Here is a 20,504-nt window from a genome sequence, read left to right on the forward strand (position 1 = left end):
CACATGTGCACTAACCACTATGCTAGGTATATGTATCTTATCTAATTATGACAAATTTAACTAATGGTTTTAACAATACTCTCTGAAGCGATTTCTAAATTCCGTTACTAATTGGCAATCGACTTTCGTATTTTAAATCGAAATATTATATTACCTTAATTACTAATGGGTGTTAAGATCACACCAAATATTTCGTTATAACATCTCAGATTAAAGAATTGCCTATTTGAACATGCTATTTTTTTTATTCAACTAATATTATAATAATTCACAAGATTTTAGAATATTCAACTTCTGAAAAATGTATAAGCACTATTAAAAATCATTTTGAAAAAAAATATGATACCCAGAAGGTCCAAAACAGCGCCCCTCGTGAATCGCGTCTGAATTGGAATCCTCATGGGTATCGTATTTTTTCAAAAAGATTTTTAAATTTTGTGAATTATTCGTTAAAAGAAATAGTTTATTAGTAGAATTATCAATTCCGATGTAATAGTGTATTTCCTTAAAATGCCTAGATAAGTATACTCTTTTACAATTATTTATAATTGCGACATTTCTATAGTATAGTAGTAGATTGCATCTTGTAAATCTTGAAAAAATACTATGCTGGATAACAATATTTTTATGTTAAAAACGTGATCAAATAAATCTTTTAAAATGAGTAAATAAACAAATTTTATATGTATTCGATTGTACGTGCCAAATTCAAGATTATTTTTTATACGTGATATGAATACTATATTATACTCAGTATGAGAGAATTAATGCAAAATAATAATTCTAAAGTAATTTAAATAGAAAAAAAACCCAATAATTATCATCGATTGATGTCGATCTACTGTTGGGTGAAGGTCTCCCTATCTCCTCACAGCGACGAAGGCTGGAGGTAAACTGTTAAGATCCGACATAAATAGTGCACACTAAACTTTGTCAGTCGTATTTGTTTTCATTGATTTAAGATTACAACGTGAAGGTAATGTTTGTTAATTTTTACAATTCAATCAAACGCTGCCTAATCCAAGCCATAGTAGATAATAGTCAAACATTATTCGTTTATCTATAAAATATCCAATATTATGCCATTAAACAATACATCATTTTAGATATTTTATAGATGGAAGAGCATTTCTTATCGATTATGGTTTGGTTTTGGCAGAGCGTAATGAATTTCAAAAAACCAACCAACACCATCTGCAAATTGTATTCTTAGTTCAATGAAAACCAATAATTAATATAACCGACAAAGTTTAGTGTGCACTCTATATGTCGAATCTTAATAGCCTACCTCCACCCCTCGCCACTGAACTCCTCACACTCAGCGATAAGATTAAAATAGCATTTGTGGCGAAAGGTTTACTTTTTCCTTCATTGTTTAATATGTATTTATATATAAATCCACATATCAATAATATTGATTAGTAATTACAATTTTCTACGATTGAAAGTAAGATAAAAAATTAAAAATTACAAGATAAAAAGAACTTTTTTATATATAACTTTTTAAATTTTCTCTTGAACCATATAAACTTGACTTGACCAGCTTAAACGATCAAAAAAAATGTACGTGACATGTCATATTGATTTCCATAGTGACGCACGTAATGTATATTATTAATAATTTAGTTGCTAAAGACCGCTAGCAGCCAATAATGGTGTCGAAATAACTTTTCAAACAAAACAGAATTATCTGAAAATGAATTCAATTCTACTTAAAGATGGCTAAAAGTATTAAAAATGCATTGGCATCGTGTTCTGATATATTCTAAAAGTTTCAAATGTCTAGCTAGTCGGGAAGTTAGTTAAAAATCGATCGCAAGATTTGTACCGGACAAAGAACCACCGGACAAATAAGAACTAATATTCGGTACTAATAATTATTTTAAAAATGAATTTAATGTTCGTTTTTCATTACTTACTACTATATTGTATTTTAAATTTAGTGTAAGTATAAGTTTTATGCTGAATGTAAATATATTAACTAAAACCAATAAAAGTTAAATAATATTAAAACAAAATCCCTCAAATATACTTATGGAATTGTCGCGATGAATAATTAACATATTTCGAAAAAGAAAACATTCGTAGCAAATATTTCCAATTATTCGATATTGGTCCAACGTTGATAATAGATACATCCAACAAACGTTAAATTTGAAAGAGATTTTCTTCTACCCGAACCTACGGTATTTGTAAAAATTAGCAGTTCTAAAATATTATGATCTATACATATTTATAAAGGTCAACATACAAGTAGGTAGGTACTTTAGGTTGCTATAAAAGAGTGTTTTAAATTGATTTTAATAGTTTTTATTTATTGATAGGTACTTCTTTTTCTATAATATGATTTGACGAGTACCGGTATGAATACCGGTATTCAATAAGAAATACCGGTATTGCAATCCCTACTATTCTATATACGTAACTATCCTACGCATGGTATTTCGTGTATAGCAGAAGCTTAGATTAGCAGAAGTATTGTTTTAGTAGTAGATTGTATGTAGAAACAAATACATCAGTTCAGTATCTGTATAACAGACTAAAGGTTTCCATATACTACCCGCTACGTCTCACGTCTCACGTCAACGGGCGTTTACCGTTTACCGTGGTGTTACGAACGGAGAAAACCCTTCACAGTAGTGCTGGAAGTACGACCATTTCACTTGACAATAGTTGTTCATTGTAAAATGTACCAACAATACTAACACACGTTTTTCTTAGCTTGTATTCTTATTTGTCCGGTGGTTCTTTGTCCGGTACAAATCTTGCAATTGATTTTTAACTAACTTCCCGACTAGCTAGACATTTGAAACTTTTAGAATATATCAGAACACGATGCCAATGCATTATTTTAATATTTTTACCCATCTTTAAGCAGAATTGAATCCATTTTCAGTTAATTCTGTTTTGTATGAAAAGTTATTTTGACACTATTATTGGCTGCTAGGGGTCTGGGGTCCTAGCAACTAAATTATTAATATATACGTGCGTTACTATGCAAATCAATATGACATGTCAAGTACATTTTTTTTATCGTTTAAGCTAGTCAAGTCAAGTTTATAGGTTCAACAGAAAATTTAAAAACGTTGTATATAAAAAGTTCTTTTTATCTTCTAATTATTTTTATTTTTGAAACTGGTATTTATGTAACGATTGATAATTGAATACCGGTTTTTACAAACCGGTATCGGGTATAGCAATCCCTGTATAGTGCCGAGTACGTATCAGTTATCATCTTGTTTTTATTAGGCCTAGGCCTTATTAGGTTGGAAAAGTTTATAACAATAGAAAATGAATACAACTGAGATTCTAAAGCCCATATTCCATTGGCAGATTGCGTCTGGCCCGATCGTCTGCCACGACTGTCAAACTCTATTCTCTATGGTTTTCAAGGATCGTGAGCGATCGGGTCGAAAGTGGAAAATTTTCTATTATCCGTCGTGCGATCCTTTCATTATCAAGCGAAGATTGCCGAAAGCGTACGAAAATAGCCGAATATGCGCCTGAGTCATGCAAACGGTCGTTCATTTCATTCTACTGGTCGATTTCAACTGGACAACTACAAGATGGCGAAAACTTAAAAAATATATATGGAGTATCACCGAGGACACAGTCCTCGTCGAATAAATACACGCCAAAGATATAGTGTGGAACGTAAAAAAATCCGCCATATTCAATGGCGATCACGCTGTTCTTCAGTTAGCCAACTTTTGACCAAGTGTTTTCGTTTACGGCGTGTCCTGACCGCCTGAGCCAGTTGAAATATAACCATACTTGCTACAATAAATTAGTCTTTGGATTATTCGATTTCGATATTCGAATTACTCAATTGGTTTGGAGATTCAAGCTCGCCCAGTTATTCATGATGTAAATTAACAATAAGTATACAAACTTTCTATAAATGTCAAACGGCCGCATAAATTTTAACAGATCTGATGCTCGCTAGGTTTGACAGCTGCTGACAGCTCAGTTTTGTTGACGTAAAATTGCGCGGGAATGCGTTCAGTGTAGCCACCAATCTAAGAAATATCTAGTTTTCACTCAACCTATATTTTTAATAATAGCAACACTAGTATTATTAGTATTTAATTAATTAATTAATAATAATAAATTAAGGAGGGTGTAATGCCTCAAGCAATAGAAAAAACATGTGAAATAGGTTAGAGTTATATAGATATTAAATTAATTATATTGATTTAACCACACATACACAATATGGGTTACGAAAAGGTCTTATTCTAAGTTGTTTGATATCCAAATGTTTTTTTTAGTTTAGTATTTTTTATATTACAGTTAAAATAAAACCATTGCATAGTTACTTAAATATTTTATTAAAGTTACTTGATTTTTATCTTTGTCGCAAATAACAGCTAAATACCTAACTATTTATATTCATGGTTATTTTTTGTATTCACGTAATATGTAATGAGTACTAGGTACCTAACGATGTAGGAAGTACATTATTTCATGACTATTAAATTAGAATTTTTCATACAATAATAAATAATATCCAAATAAAAATCGGTAATATATTACCTATAGTTATTATTACATATAATTAGTAACAGTCCTTCAAGAATAATTTAATTGCTAGATTTGACCTGTGTATGACAGTGAATGTGATTGTTCACCCACAGTGTATGATGCGTCAGCAAAATCTCCAATCGGCTTACTGTGGGGAGATACCTTCCAGTTGGGGAATTTCGATGAATGCATCAACTCCAGAAGTGGTGATGATACGCACGATCCAACTATCCCAAGAGTGGAAGGGCAATACTGCTTGGCCAATATCAAGCGTGAAAAAGAGAAACACCAATCAATGAATGTATCAAAGGTAATAAAAATAATCTTGTGTAAGGTCGTTAGGTTTGTTTTACCAACGACCTGACGTTTTAGTGGGCGCACAATCTTGAAGTAGAGAATAAAAGATAATTACAGACATCTGCGATCGAAGTCATATTTGTCTGCCAATCAAATTATTCTAATTATGTGTACTATAAAACATTGAGTTTGTACTGTCATCAGTACTGGATCACGGCCCATACAGTGAAATAATTAAAATTATTGTAGGTAGTTCATAGGTGATTCACGAAATATCTTAATATCATTTTCATTTCGTGGAGCATGCTTTTATTGCTTTCGTAGGTAGCATTTATTTATACCAACAATGTGGATACTTATCTTATGAAAATGTCTTTAGAAAACGAATAGTTACAGTGGTATACAAATATATGCAACCAAGAGACAAAATTTCAAACAAATTTGCAACCAGAAAAGTTTCCACTTTTAACAGTAGTAACCAGGCCCGCCCCAACAAAGTTGGTCACCCCTGTGCGAAAACTAAAAAAAACCGCCCCGAACAAGATTTTTGGACATCCTCGTTCAGTGTACTAAAGAAAACAATAACATAAACCAGAGAGAAATAAATAACTATATGAATGACCATGTATAACTATAATTATTATGTTACTCGTATTGATTTAAATATTATACTATTTCTTTTCAGAGAACTGGTCCAAGAGAAGATATCCACTGGGCATTTTGCATTCCATCTTCCTGTTCCTCTGAGCAACTTCAGGAATTTATATCTGGTATTTTGGCTGCGTCATCTAGGCGCAGTAAAGTTAATGGCCATCCGACCTTCTGTCACTCTAACAAGCCAATGGTAATTGTTACGAAAGACATAGTATTCGGGTGAGCTATTTTATACACATACCTCTAAGAATTAATTAATAATAGGTGATATTATATATCTACGCGGTAAGTGTCTTTAGTAGACGGTTCATTAGGTAGATTAATATGAGTATTATAATTATTATGAATCGCTCTCATTCAGTAATTAATTCGTAAGTGAAAACAATGCGACATTTTCGTTAATTTAAAAAAAAACTTATTTGATACTACTATGAAAATATAAAAGATGGCGACCGTGTTTAGGAAAAAGGATGTAACCCACACAGAACAAATTTTACAGGAGGCAAATTTTATGTTCATTTTTTGAATGATTTCGGTTTAATATTATTTAAAAAAAATAGGCACAGACATTGGGTGCATGATGATCAATGATTTGGCGTAATATCCTTTCGATCTACTAATAATAAATTAAAGAAATTAATACAGAAAATCATTAAAATTGAGGGTAAATGCTTTTTTCCTTAAATTAAAACTTAATTAAAGCTTAATTAAAACCTGAATTTAGATAATAAATCGGCATTTGCGGCTTACTTCCTTTTTACAGAACGTGTATTTAGTTGTATACATTGTTAATATCTAATAAAAGCACTTTTCGAAAAATCGAGGGTTACGCCCTTTTACCTAAACACAGTCGATGGATAGATAAGGACCGGGCATTGCCGACTCAAGTAGAAAGCCGATACATTCATAACGACTGGTCCTACTTTTCCCGCCCCTCCCGTTGTTGTCTATGTATGAACTGTCATTGTTCTATAGAGTGCTCATACTGACGCATCTGTCGTTTTCACACAGGGAATGGTTTGATTTGAATAGATATGTTACATGATAAATAATACACTAACATTAATACACCTTCAACAAATGTAATGCATAGGATCAATGCGACATATATTTTGGAAATCGATATTACCACCAGTTTTTGTGTGAAGGACTAGTCTGACTTTGACAGCTGATGAATAACAGGAATGTATATTATTTATTAATAACACTCAATATATTTGATTTGAGACGAGAAAGGGCGAAGCAATCTGGGATCTGATTTTGACAGCTGAAAAGTGGACCACTCGTTGCTTGTGCAAAAAGTTATGCTCAGGCTTTATTAATCTAAAGATGGCGGTGGACCGGGCCATCGACTAATATTCCACCAGTGTCGTATTTGGATACGCGAAGGGCCGAGACACTGACCGGTATGGAAAGACCCTTACGAAAACGACTCCAGTACGATAAACATTGATTGGTCGTAAAAAAACAATATCTATTAAAGTATCTAGTTATGTTTTCAATATAATTTAAAATCTTTGATTGATTTTTATACCATCTCGAGATTGTGAAAAATATGCAATAATATTGTTAAGTTGTTCGTATTATTTTCTTATGATTCTTCGTGGAAATCTACTACCTACCAATCGTTATTATTAATTAATAACAATATATATGGCTGTTACTGTAATAACTAAGTACCTACCTACAGTTATTTCATATTCATAATAATAGGTATGCCGGTAAATTGTACATAGTATGTAACTATTTCTATCATTTAAGGTATTCTACTATATTCATTTGAATTAATTTAGTAAATAGAGTATATGATTCATAACTTTGCACTCCGGCTCTAGGATAAAAATGATGTAATATATTCTAAAAATATTTTTTTACATATTTTATTGTCATTATTTTTATTAAGTACTACATATTATGTTAATACAATCGAATATCATTTGATTTAATTTTATGTGAGGTACTCAGGCAAACAGGTGTATCTGTGTAGTAAAAACTGCAAAAAAGTGCTAAGTTATGAAACGTATACCTACTCTCAATTTAATTATTCTGTGAATACCGAATCATCCGCTATTAAAAAAACACATAAATGTTACTCTAGCTGCTAATTCGGAATAGGTAAAATAATTATTTAATTTATCAAATATAATAGTGTCTATATTATTTCTTACCTAGTAAGGTGAGTATGCAAATTTATTCGGATTGGAATTCATTAACAGCTTAATTGTTTTATCGTTATCTAATGAGCCAGTTATTGAAATTTGCTAAGAATTATAATATAATAAGAAATATATTTTTTTATAGTAAATATTACACTATATAATGTTAATAAAAATTTTACTAATGGTATTATAAATGCGTTTAAAATTAATAAATCTAAAAAATCTTAACACCACTGCACATGGATATACTGAAATATGACTACATTCTAAACATTAGATCGAGAGGTTTAAAAGAATACTATTTTATGTAATAAAAATACTTTTGCAGTACATCAAATGTTTAAAATAAATATAAAGGATAATAAGGCTTAAAAAAATATACAAATAGCTGATTATCTACAACGTTTAAGGAATGTCCAGGCTTATGCTCTGAAAATACCATAAAACTCCATTTTGACCTACGTGGCACATGTGGGCCCTTAATATCTTCAGAAAATTGTCGAGCACTCCGGTTCCTAAACTTTTCCATTTCGAGCGCTGCTAATATCTAATTGATTTAAGCATCTATTAATAATGGGGTAGGTATTATTTTATTTTATTGAACTTGACAATGTAAAATTAAATATCAATAGGTAACTGTAGCTACCATCCATTACTATATTTTCGTGAAATCAATATACTTAACAGGTTAAGTGCCCAGAGCGTCTTTGGACGCCTTAATTACACCAATTATTATGTTAATTACTATCAATTAACTAATTGCAGCATAGAAAGGATTAATGGTAATAAATTAGTTAAACTAAGCACGCCATACTGTTTTTAGTCTGGCATATTTATTTATAAAAATAATTAATGATAGGTATCATTACTATATTTTCGTGGAATCAATATACTTAATGGTAATAAAATAATAAAACTAAGCACGCCATACTGTTTTTAGTCTGGCATATTTATTTATAAAAATAATTAATGATAGGTATCATAACTATATTTTCGTGGAATCAATATACTTAATGGTAATAAAATAATAAAACTAAGCACGCCATACTGTTTTTAGTCTGGCATATTTATTTATAAAAACAATTAATGATAGGTATAAGTAAAAATTAGGTAGGTACGTGTTTTATCTTTTTTTCTTTCCACCATATTTAAGATCACATCGTATAAAAGCTTTTGGACATAATAATATATGTACTTAAAATAATTTAAGTTTCTTGAGCATTATGATTGCCATCATTCAAAATCATGAGTACGTCTTAAAAACAAATTATTATTTAAGTAAACAATAATTATCCTATTTGAGAAATGGTTTTAATATTGTTTCAGATCTCTATTCGGGAGTTTCCTAGCATTCTTAATAATCTGCACAATCTATCATTTGTATATTGCAATCAAATATAAAAAAATTAAAAACAGATACGTAAGTACGAGAGAATCAGTGATTCTATGCTTTTCTATAGCACGCAATCTAAAAAAGATATTCTCTGTAAAGGAAGAAAATAAGCTAGGACTCAATGCTCTCGCTGGAGTTAGGACTTTTTCGATGGGCTTGATTCTAACAGGACACGCCATGTTATTTATATTAAGTGGACCCGTGACAAACACAGTATTCTATGACGAAGTAAGTAATGTACAACTAATTCTATATTTTCTGGTCAATACGAAGAATTAACTCGGAAGAAGTAACCTATATATAAACAGTTCTCATAACATACTCTTCACATTGAGTAGGTTTCATGAGACGATCGTATGGTGAAAATTGAAAATAGTTACAAAACACAAAATTATCTAAATGGTAAAGTTTTTATACTCAATTAACAATAACATCAATTCTTTAAAATTTGATGAGTAATAATATAATTACGTAGGATTTTATTATAACTTACTATATTTGGTGATTGAGGACAATCGGTAGTCCCAGAAGTACCCGACCTGGCGTATAGATAGCAGTTGTTTGAAAATAATGACCATGATAGAAAGTACCAACCTTATAAAGCCTAAGTTTGAAGTTTGACGACGCTACGTTGTTCAGTAATTATTTATCAGCAACAGTGAACACTCTCAGTGAATTTGTAAACATGGAAAAAATTGGTCATAGTTATGTGATACAATACTTTCATTTGAAAGGCTTTAGTCCAACCAATATCAAAGCGACGCTAGATTCTACTTTGGGGTTGTCTGCTCCTTTATTTACAATAGTAACATATTGGGTGGCTGAGTTTAAACAAGGCTGTATGACCTGCCAAGACGAACATCGGAGTGGTCGACCAGTGACCACGCCAGAAATGGTGATGAAAATCCACAAAATGGTATTGTATGAGCATCGACTGAAATTGCAAGAGCTGGTAAACATGGTAGGCATTTCAAAAAGTGCTGTACATCACATATTGACTGAAAATTTGGACATGAGAAAGCTGTGTGCAAGGTGAGTGCCGCGATTACTCACAATGGAACAAAAACAGCATCGTGAGGATGTTTCAATCGAAGTTTTACAACAATAAAGCAGAGTTTTTGCTTTTATTCATAACCATGGATGAAACATGGGTCCATCACTTCACACCTGAGATGAAAGAATAGTCAAAACAATCGACTGAAAGGGGAGAATCGGCTCCAAAGAAGACGAAGACAGTTCCATCTGCAAGCAAGGTCATGGCGTCAGTTTTTTGGGATGCGCGTGGGGTAATTTTCATTGATTATCTTCAGAAAGGAAAATCAGGAAAATCAATCAACGGCGTGGCGTGTATTATGCAAACTTATTGCAGCGTTTGAGTGATGAAATCAAGAAAAAACAACCGCATTTGGCGAAAAAGAAAGTTTCGTTTCATCAGGACAATTCATCAGTTCACACATCCGTCATCGCGATGGCCAAAATCAATGCGTTAAAGTTCGAATTGCTTCCTCACGCACCCTATTCACCAGATTTAGCCCCCTCAGATTATTTTCTGTTTCCAAACTTGAAAAAATGGCTCGGTGGTAAAAGATTTGCTAACAATGAAGAGGTGGATTCTGTGATTGATGGCTATTTTGAGGAGCTTGACGATTCTCACTATAAACAGGGTATCGAAGCTATTGAACATCGCTGGGAAAAGTGTAGCGACCTAAAAGGAGACTACGTAGAGAAATAAAAATATTATTTCTCAAATTTTTAGTGTTTTCTTTGTTAGGTCAGGTACTTCTGGGACTACCCTTGTACAATGCCAGACAGAATTTTACGGGATCAATATTTTTCAATCCCTAGTTATTTTATTCAGTTTCTGGAAAATTAATTTATAGTAAATAAAAAATGAGAAATTTCAAATCTTTTATAATCTTATTTATAATTATTTAGTTTATTCCGCCATGCCTTCTTTAGTTGACAAAAGCAGTAGGGTAGGGTGGTACAAAAGCGCGCAGTTTTGGGTTTCAAAATTTGTGCAAATAAACTATACATTTTAGGAAAACAAAAATAAGTTTATTTCAACTCTTGGTTATCTAGCTGTTACAAGAAAAAATACGAACTAACTCTCACCTATTAATAAAAAAAGTAAAAAAACTTAATGTGTGCACTCTGCAGCCCAAGATAGCGCAAGAGGGTGTACACTAGTGCGCACACACTACATGATGGGAAAATCAGTGGCAAGGATCACAAATATAATCTCCAGAGCCCAAATAACCAGTGCATCTCTCTGGCCACTATTTTTGGCACATTTTGCACTGAATCCAGTCCTCCACCATTGGCTCCTTAAATATTTCTCCGCAAGCTGGGCATATCCAGATCTTTTTCTTGGGAGCATGCTAAGGTTTTTTTAACATTTTATTTAAAGGCCAGGCTTCTTCTTCGGCATCTTCTTTTGGACATTCTGAAATCAAAACAGTAAACAATAATAACAGTAGCAATTATCAAATGCGGTAAGTTTAAATCGAATTTGTAGTCTTGTATTCTGCACGCTCTTGTACCACCCTACTCTACCTATAAAAAAGGATTTCCGAAATCTCCGGATTCTAACATTTTCAATCCCGGTATTCGGTGTAGCAAACCCAAGTATGCTCTAATACTAAAATTGGCTTTCTCTCTTTTTCTAGATGATCGAGAAGGTGGGGAGTGCCATAATATTAAACGGCCCACTCCTAGTCGATACATTTTTATTGATAAGTGCTTTTTTGATGAGTCGGCTTCTTCTCCTGGAATTAGATAAAAGAAGAGGGCGAGTCAATGTGATTCCTATTTATATTTTTAGATATATTAGGTGAGACCAATACATTATTGAACATATTTTATTTGTTTTCAGGGATTCAGTCTCAGATATTACAGTAAGCACGCGTATGCAGATCGTTCTTGTAGTACCGTTGCAGGATAAACGTGGATGAGGGCACGATTGGCACGCGTGCCACACTTCGGGCGACATAAATGTTTTCAAATTTATCCAGTTAATATAGCGTTATTATTCAATGATATGAGAAATTTTTAATACATAATTTAGTCCCCTAGGCCCTAGAGTCATAACCCATTTTACAATTTTTGAGTTAAATATACCAAGTGATTCTAAAGATATTAATCTATATATAGAAAAATTATTTTTTATCAAGTAATTTTAAACCATGTGAAAATCATTGACAAAGTTGACTGCTGGTGTCATAACTCACATTTTTCAATGAATAATTCGCACCCCTAGTTTTAAAGTATGACAAGTCAAAAAACAGCATTCTGAGATAATTGGATTCAAAGATTCAAACCCCCTCAACTAAATCTAAAAATATATGTACCAAACTGATTTTCTTGCTCAATGTGTATTATGTCTTGTATTTTTGTATGAAATTATTATTATATTGAAAAATTATACAGAACACATATTTTTGGTAGTTTTTTTGAAATGTCATAGTCTAAAATTGGACTATTTTGATAAATTTTGAAATAACCCATCATGCACACAATACAAACTAATATGAAACAACATAAAATTTCTTCAATATATTATGCATATCAAGTAAAATAATAAACGAAATGGTTATTTGAAATTTTTATTTCAAAATAAAAGAACTGGAACAGGTAAACCATCACATACCTACCGAATTTTTAAAATATATAATTGTATGAGATTATGATTACCTTTTCAAGATTCTTGCATATTATGTAATGAAAATTATTATATAATTTAGAATTAATCAGAGTAATTTCCATCACTCTCTTCGTGGACCAAGTCATTTCTTGCCACTTGAGTACTATTAGCGACTTTCAAATTATTGTAAAAATCGTGGTACGTCATCGGTATCAATTCTTTTGCATATAGTTAAAAGATCTTGCCTTTTCTGCATGGTTATTCCTGGTGGCTCATTATAAGCTTTCTGTAAAATTATCATATTCATGTGAACCGGACGACCCGTCATGCGATGCCTTATATTAATTTCCTCGTAGGAAGAATCAATAAAATTGGAAATAATGAAAAAACTATACGGTGATTCTTTTTTCAAATGCATGACTTTGATTGCTTGCCATGTTACCTTCGTACCTACGGTAGTTATAACATAATTTGGTCCCAGCTCGTCGGACAGCAATTTCAGGTCAAATATATCATCAGTTGCCATTGCATTAACTCTATAAGGTTCATCATTCTTTTCAGCCATGGCTATAATGGGTATCCATTGAGCTGGTATGAAGAGTGGAGCACTTTTAGCATTCTCTTTTTTTCTTTTTCAATGAGTGAGTGCATCGCAATCCACTGATTTTGGGTATGACCCGTGGTCAAATATTTTTGCGTTATAGACTTTATATTTTTCAATTTCATTAGAATCTCTTTTAGGAGTCACTTCGTTCCAGATACAACAGAACCCTTTTTCGCACCAATATCAAATATTGTGAAATATGTTGCAAGTTTTCTGGTGTAAATTTAAATTTGTATATGCTGTGCTGACCATTGATCGTTTTTTGACTGAAAGCGCCTAATATTAAATTCTGTATTAAAGATCGTAGAATACTGAGATAATTTCACGAAAGGTCGATCATTTTGTCGACACTTTCCTTTGTATAGCCTATAGTGTTACTAAATTTAAAGAGCCATCAATAAATTGTCTGGTAGTTAGTCCGGTGTAGCGTCGTGGGTCATAGATTCAAATCCTGGGTCTGGCAAGTACACATATTGTTTTTCAATTTGTGTATGAGTCAGAGTATGAACCTAATAGATTGAGCATGTGGGTGACATCCATATCTCGTAAAAAACAAAAATCTGTTATTACAAACCACACCGTGGAGGCCCATATGATCTTATTAGATCGGATATGGTTGAAAGTTTGAGCTCTCAGGAAGTGGGAGTCTACCCTAGGAATGCAATCGATGTGATCTCTAACATATTGTTTTAATTCGGTATCAATTTTCTTACAATTTTCACGTGTTCCTCTGAGATCCTTTTCTATGATTTCATCACTGTTTGTTTTATTTATTATTGTGTTTATCAACAAACTACTGTCAAATTGTCAATGTTTTCAGAATGGCTAGTCACCAGTGTGACCACAACACAAGTTTTATTTACTTTGTCCATTCCTGACCTATGATAATTCAAGATGTCATAGTCTTAAACTCGCTAAAAATTTGAATCCTAATTTAAGACTATAACAACTCAAAATAGCATAGTCTTTATATATCACATAATACTATTTATAAAAATTATAGACTATTCTTTCTGTCCTGTATTTCCGTAGAATTCATTTAGACTTATGATAGTCTTTGACCAGATAAATAATGATATTTTCAACCATTCTGCATTATTAACTCAAAATGTCACTTTTTCGACTTGTAATAGTTTAAAACTAGGGGTGCGAATTCTGTCACAAATGCTTTTTTAACCAATCAGGGAGCTCTATTTCTCATAGTGTGCTGTGTCTGCAGCCTTAGGATTATTTTATATATCTAAAAAAAATGTAAATGGACTCACTCACTCATTAATATTCAAGGGAGTTCAATACTTTTTTTCTAATTGCAAAAAACAGTGCTCTGGTGGTTTTTTGCGAATATCTCAAAATTCGATTTAATATGTGAGTTATGACTCTGAGCAACTCAATGTCAATATTGAGTAGTATTGTCTCATTCAATCATTACTATGTAAATAACATGTTTATAATCTTTATTAATCACTTTGTTCCAGGGTAACTTCTTCTTATTTTGTAGTCATAGCTTTTTATACCACATGGCTGGATAAGATAAGCAGTGGCCCATTGTGGGATTCAAAAATGGCCATTGAAAAAGGGCGTTGTCTCGAGTCCTGGTGGACCAACATCCTTTACATTAACAATTATGTCAACACTGATAAACTGGTGAGTGTGAATATGCTGAAGGCATACACGAAATTAATAATATAATCAGTGGATTCAGGACACAAGTTTCACTTGTCAGTGTGCAGCTGAAATAATCGCACTTTATAATCATATTTCGGGCGGGTTCTGTTGCAAAGAAGATGAAGAATATTATTTCAAATGAAAATTATCAATGGTAATTATTGTAAATATAATATTTAGATTTAACTAGAGGAATTATTATATTATTATTATATTATTTCCATCTGATCATGCTCTATAAATTATTATAAGACACTGAATATGATTGAGCTATTTTGATTTCCATTTCTAAAAATCATTAAACTGGTGATTTTTCGACATACTCTTTTCAGTTTTCAAAATGGTACAAACCATTAGTATTTCATTTGTAGGTATGCCTTTTTTATTAAGTATAAAATAATATTAACAAGTTTTTAAACTAACTTACGATAACTTACGACATATGATTATTAAATTTGTTTACCCACTGGGAAATAAGACACATCTGTTGTACAAAATTTAAAAATATTTATTTTATAATATAAAAAACATCAAACAAACCTACTAAAATTAAAATAAACAATTAATTTAAAAATAAAAAAAAGATAATTATATAACTTTCTTTGCTGAATTGCGCACAAATACACTGGAAAAGTTTACAAGTAGATATTTGGACATACAATACTTATAAAATAATTATTCACTGTCCTTTCATAACGTTACATTGTACATACTTTGTGAGGTCTAATTCCTGGTGTACCCAGTTGATTTTCATTTAGACCCTTAAATAATTACATTTAAGTGTTATAAACTAAATAATAGGTTTAAAAAAAAAATTAAGTTGGGAAACAATTGAAACTACACTGTCTGCACGTAGCACACTCTCAAGTAATTTGAGTTTCAAAAAAAATCAATAGTAATAGGTAAAAGTGCTAATGTTAACATAACAATTTTGAAATTTTATGCAAATCCTTTTAATAGAATATTTTCATGTTTCCAGTCATTAGATCATAATTATTTGTTTCCTTATGATATAAGCACAACAAAAACAATGTAATCAAAGTTTCATGTTTGTAAAAATTTCACTGTTACCCTGAACTAAGTCAAAGAAAATTAGTGACATCGATCATCAATCTAAAATACAAATAGCTGATAGAATATAATATTATGTAGGTATACTCGTATTTATAAAAATACATTATAGTTTGCTCAAGATTTAATACATATTCAAGATAGATTACTAATCGATTAAACATCAATTCAATTATGTTCTAAAATTCATGTATATTATTTTTACTGGCGTTTTTGAGATTTAGGCCAGCGCCACATTACGCGGATATTCCATCATGGAAGATGCGCAACAGAACCCCAATACATTTTATTACATATAATTTGCAGTCATCGGGCACATTACGCTGAAGATTGGTTGTCCGTTAGCGGGCCGCTCAACTTCGACGTCTGCTCCGCCTTTCTTCCGTCTTCCGTCAGCGTCAGATCGGCAACGTCACATTGTACGTTACTTAATGCAACGCGGCACATTCGGCAGATAGTCGGTGTCGCGTGCGCAAGTAAACAAGCGTTGGCAGTCGACTGACAATCTGCCACGGAATATTGAATGTGGCTGCAATATTTAGTAACGGATTTCCCATGACGTAATTTCAGCGACGGAACTTCCGTCTAGTGTGGGCCTAGCCTTAGTGTCATGTTTATTAGTTTGAAAGTCTGTTAACCCATTTTTTTGTGACTTTGTTAAAACATAACATTCATTAAAATTCTTGCTTACTTAAGTACACTAACATAATATTAGGTAACAATCCATCACTATATAACATATGTGATTATTCTATTTTTCTTCTCTATGATGTTAAATCCTGGGACTGAATTTGTCTCTCTCCGAAAGCTCTCCACTCTCTGTTGTCCTTCGCCATTCTCCTCTAGCTCCAGTCTTCCTCTACGCCTACCTTTTCTTTTGTTTGCTTCTCGATTTTCTCCTTTGAGGCACCATTGCAGCAATCATCATTTACTGTTTCCCATATTCTTGCATTCTTTCCATGACTTGTCAATAGCAGCATATAATATGACATACAGAATTTTACAAAATGCTGCTTGATTAAATTTTATGTTCCAGTTCTATGTACCTTATAATCCTAGGAATACCAGTGTCCCCGTTTATAAAAATTATGGATTATTTGTTCATACATATCTAATTATTTTTGTTTTTTCTGCTATGCCACATCAGTAATAACTGGCCACTAATAACAGTTTTGTATATGAGAAGTTTACATTAATTTAATGATAATGAAACTTCTGATAGTAGATTATGCTCCTATTGGGTGGTATAACATCATTTGAAATTGATGGAATAAGCAGCCAATTAATTGAAATACTTTGCGATTGCAGTGCATGTTTCAATCATGGTATTTGTCAGTGGATACTCAGCTGTTCTTTCTGGCACCGGCGATAATATATCCGTTGTGGAAGTGGCCACGCATTGGACAATGGATTCTTGGAATAAGCACATTAGTAGCAACTGCCATTCCATTTGCTGTGACATTTTGGAATCATTTAGACCCAACACTACTGGCATTTCCAAAGTAATTATTTCGTTTATTAAATTCTGCACTTACTATTATGTCAACTACCATAAAAAACGTACAAAACAATACATATCAAAATTAATGTTAGGTATTATTTTTTTTACAATTCACATAGTATGTTATAATATCATATTGAAAGTGAGTGAAAGAAAAGCCATAAACTCTCAGTTAAAAACAAAATACATTACAGGCTTTTTTGAAAGAAATAATAGTTTCTTGCCTTCATTTAAGTATGACAGAGCTTTCAACCATACAACATTACTTAAAAAAAATTTAAAAACTAAAACCTACAGCTAAAATTCAATACTTTCAAATTCCTTTATATTCTTCATTTTGTTAAGGCTAAGAGACTTTTCACATGAGACACCGTCCTTCTCTGGACACTGCATATACATATAAAATATAAATGAACGCGAGACACTAGTAGCTCCGTCTGAATGCGCCCATTCATTTATGTGTATTTGCTTTGGCCAGAGACACCGGTGTCTCGTGTGAAACGGCTCTAAATCTGGTGTTGAAATTATAACTTTTTGTTTATTCGAATCGGATATATAATGAAATCATTTTTTAGGATTAAAAATTGTGAAAAATTTTAACTATGGCAAATTTTGTAACATGTATGTTGAATGAATGCAATAATATTGTACCCAAAACATTATTACATGTGAAGTTTATAATCATTGCTAAATATTTTTTATGTTGTTATTAACTGCACCTAATGAATTCAGTGTTTGCATGGTAATAATTCATGGTTTCTTAATGTTGTTTTTACCACATAAGTAGGTACATATATTTTTTTAAATTTGAGACATGTTTCAATATATATTTTTTAAATTGTATAGCCGATAAAGATGCAAAAAATTACATAGTTTTTATCCAAACCAATCTCATGACAAATTAAATTAACTTGACATATGAAGCGCCTAGTTTCAAATCCCCTAAAACGCTTTTTGAACAATTTTGAGTTATATAATATATGTATTTAGATAGATATTTTTGTTACCTTTATGATGGTCAAAGATTGAGCTTAAAAAACGCCAAAAACCGTCAATATGTATGATCAAAAATTGGGGTAAATTTCAAAACCCACTAAAATGGTCGGGTGTGCTTTTCAAATACCCCTGAAATTGATAAATAAGCCAATTGCGCTGGCGCGAATCCAGCGATTACAGGTTCGAGTCCCGTCGGACATATTTTTTTTTTAAAAAAAGGGTCTTTTCTGGTAGGTATATTATCCAAGGTGTTTTTAAATTATGTATATTTAATAAATTTTATGTTGTAAACATAATTTTTATTGTTAATTTTAGTTACTTTGACTATTAACATATATATTTTTACTTTTACCAACCACATTAATTTTTTATCCAATAAAAATTACCACGAGACGCCTTTGGCGATTTCTTCATACATTGCTATAATATGTGAGTTTCAGAACCCCCTAAAAGAATAGGTAAGTTTCAAAGTCCCCTAAAATGAAAATCATTTGATTTTTAATTTATTCTCTTAAGTGAAATACGCTAAAAGTGAATAAAAGATATTAAACAAAAACTTTTAAGATAAATGTATGAATCAAATAATAAATACATAAAGTTTACAAATTTAATAGATATGAGTTTTTCTCAAAACTACGTAAAGTCGTTTTAGTCGCATTATAACAATCATTTATTACTATACAAATTCATACAATTTCCTTATGACTAATTTCAATTTTGGAAAAAAAAATTAGGTCACCCCAAAGTTTGAGTTGAAATCGCATTTTATTAATTTTAAAATTAGATTTCTATTATAAAAATAAATGCATTCATCACGACCAATTCTGTATGCGAAAGTAAAAGGAGGATAAGTCTATAATATTGGAAAATGATAATATGCCAAATTAACCATAATGCATAATATGTACATAAAGAAGATAGGAAGTGCCATATTGAATCGACACCGCTGAATTAGTAAATTTCACAGAGAAACATAGAAGTTCTCATACAAAATTGTACAAAACTCAATCTTTTTTAGCACTTTTTAAAAGTAGTGATTTTAGACTTAACGCCCTTTTCCTTTTGCAAAAGGAAATTTAAGTAGAATCTTCATTCCTTGTTTCAAACGAGAAAGTGCTTCTGACATATCCTTTTTAAAAAAAATTTTTTGGCCGTATGTCGAAGAAAATTGGGTCGTAGATCGGAATTGTGTTATAATTGAAAAATACTATCATTTCGAAAAACCTTATAACAAGCAAATGGCTATATAAATGAAGTATAATTTTGTAGAATTAAAACAATTTCAGAGAATTGAAACGATATCATGAAATACACCCAAGTAAACGCCGAATACATTGAAAAGATCATTTAATAATAAAAAAAAAAATTAATCAATGTCATGTATGATCTTAAGAATCCAAAACACATTTTATTTCAGGGAACTGATAGACGTATCTTCCAATTTCTACTTTAAAGAGGCCTACATGAAAACACACATGAGGGCCACTTCTTATTGTGTCGGTCTTATATATGGATACATTTTATACAAGATACAAACAACAGGGTAAAGTCAAATTAAAATACCATGAGAAGTACTGCGTTTACTTTGTTTATTATTAAATACATGCTTTTCTGTTTCAGGTATAAGTTTACTAAAACAACATTATTTATTTGTTGGACACTAAGCCTCATAAGTTTAGTTAGCTCAATTTTTAGTGTAACAGTATTTTATCAGTCCGACTACATTTATAATGAAGCTATCGCTGCAATTTATTCTGCTCTGCATCGCATGGCATGGTCGGCAGGTACCGGATGGGTGTTGATCGCGTGCGCCACAAAAAACGGAGGTAACTATTCTTTATAATATGATTACAAATCTTTTTGTAAGTATTAGTAATTATGGAGAATATAAAAATTTTGGGCATGAATGTTTAACATAACTTGTAGATAATAAAAAAACATGATTCAATGCAATTGTCATGTTAGTCTGAATTAATGTACTATTCAATCAGTAATTA

General features: G+C 31.5%; 1 protein-coding gene across 1 annotated transcript in view; it reads left to right on the forward strand.

Moving 5' to 3' along the window:
• LOC147064084 (nose resistant to fluoxetine protein 6-like) overlaps positions 1 to 20,504 on the forward strand; it is a 56,847-nt gene that overhangs the window by 25,366 nt on the left and 10,977 nt on the right. Inside the window, exons 2-9 of the mRNA XM_085958962.1 lie at positions 4,638 to 4,834; positions 5,507 to 5,694; positions 8,961 to 9,255; positions 11,697 to 11,860; positions 14,750 to 14,918; positions 17,319 to 17,512; positions 19,925 to 20,050; positions 20,128 to 20,333. Of these exons, the coding sequence (XP_085815088.1) occupies positions 4,638 to 4,834; positions 5,507 to 5,694; positions 8,961 to 9,255; positions 11,697 to 11,860; positions 14,750 to 14,918; positions 17,319 to 17,512; positions 19,925 to 20,050; positions 20,128 to 20,333 (1,539 nt within the window). The remainder of the gene's footprint in view (positions 1 to 4,637; positions 4,835 to 5,506; positions 5,695 to 8,960; positions 9,256 to 11,696; positions 11,861 to 14,749; positions 14,919 to 17,318; positions 17,513 to 19,924; positions 20,051 to 20,127; positions 20,334 to 20,504) is intronic.

The sequence above is a fragment of the Rhyacophila brunnea genome, unplaced genomic scaffold (assembly GCF_057557595.1).
Source record: "Rhyacophila brunnea isolate RB1 unplaced genomic scaffold, BYU_Rbru_1.0 scaffold_8, whole genome shotgun sequence".
In the NCBI taxonomy this organism is placed as follows: domain Eukaryota; kingdom Metazoa; phylum Arthropoda; class Insecta; order Trichoptera; family Rhyacophilidae; genus Rhyacophila; species Rhyacophila brunnea.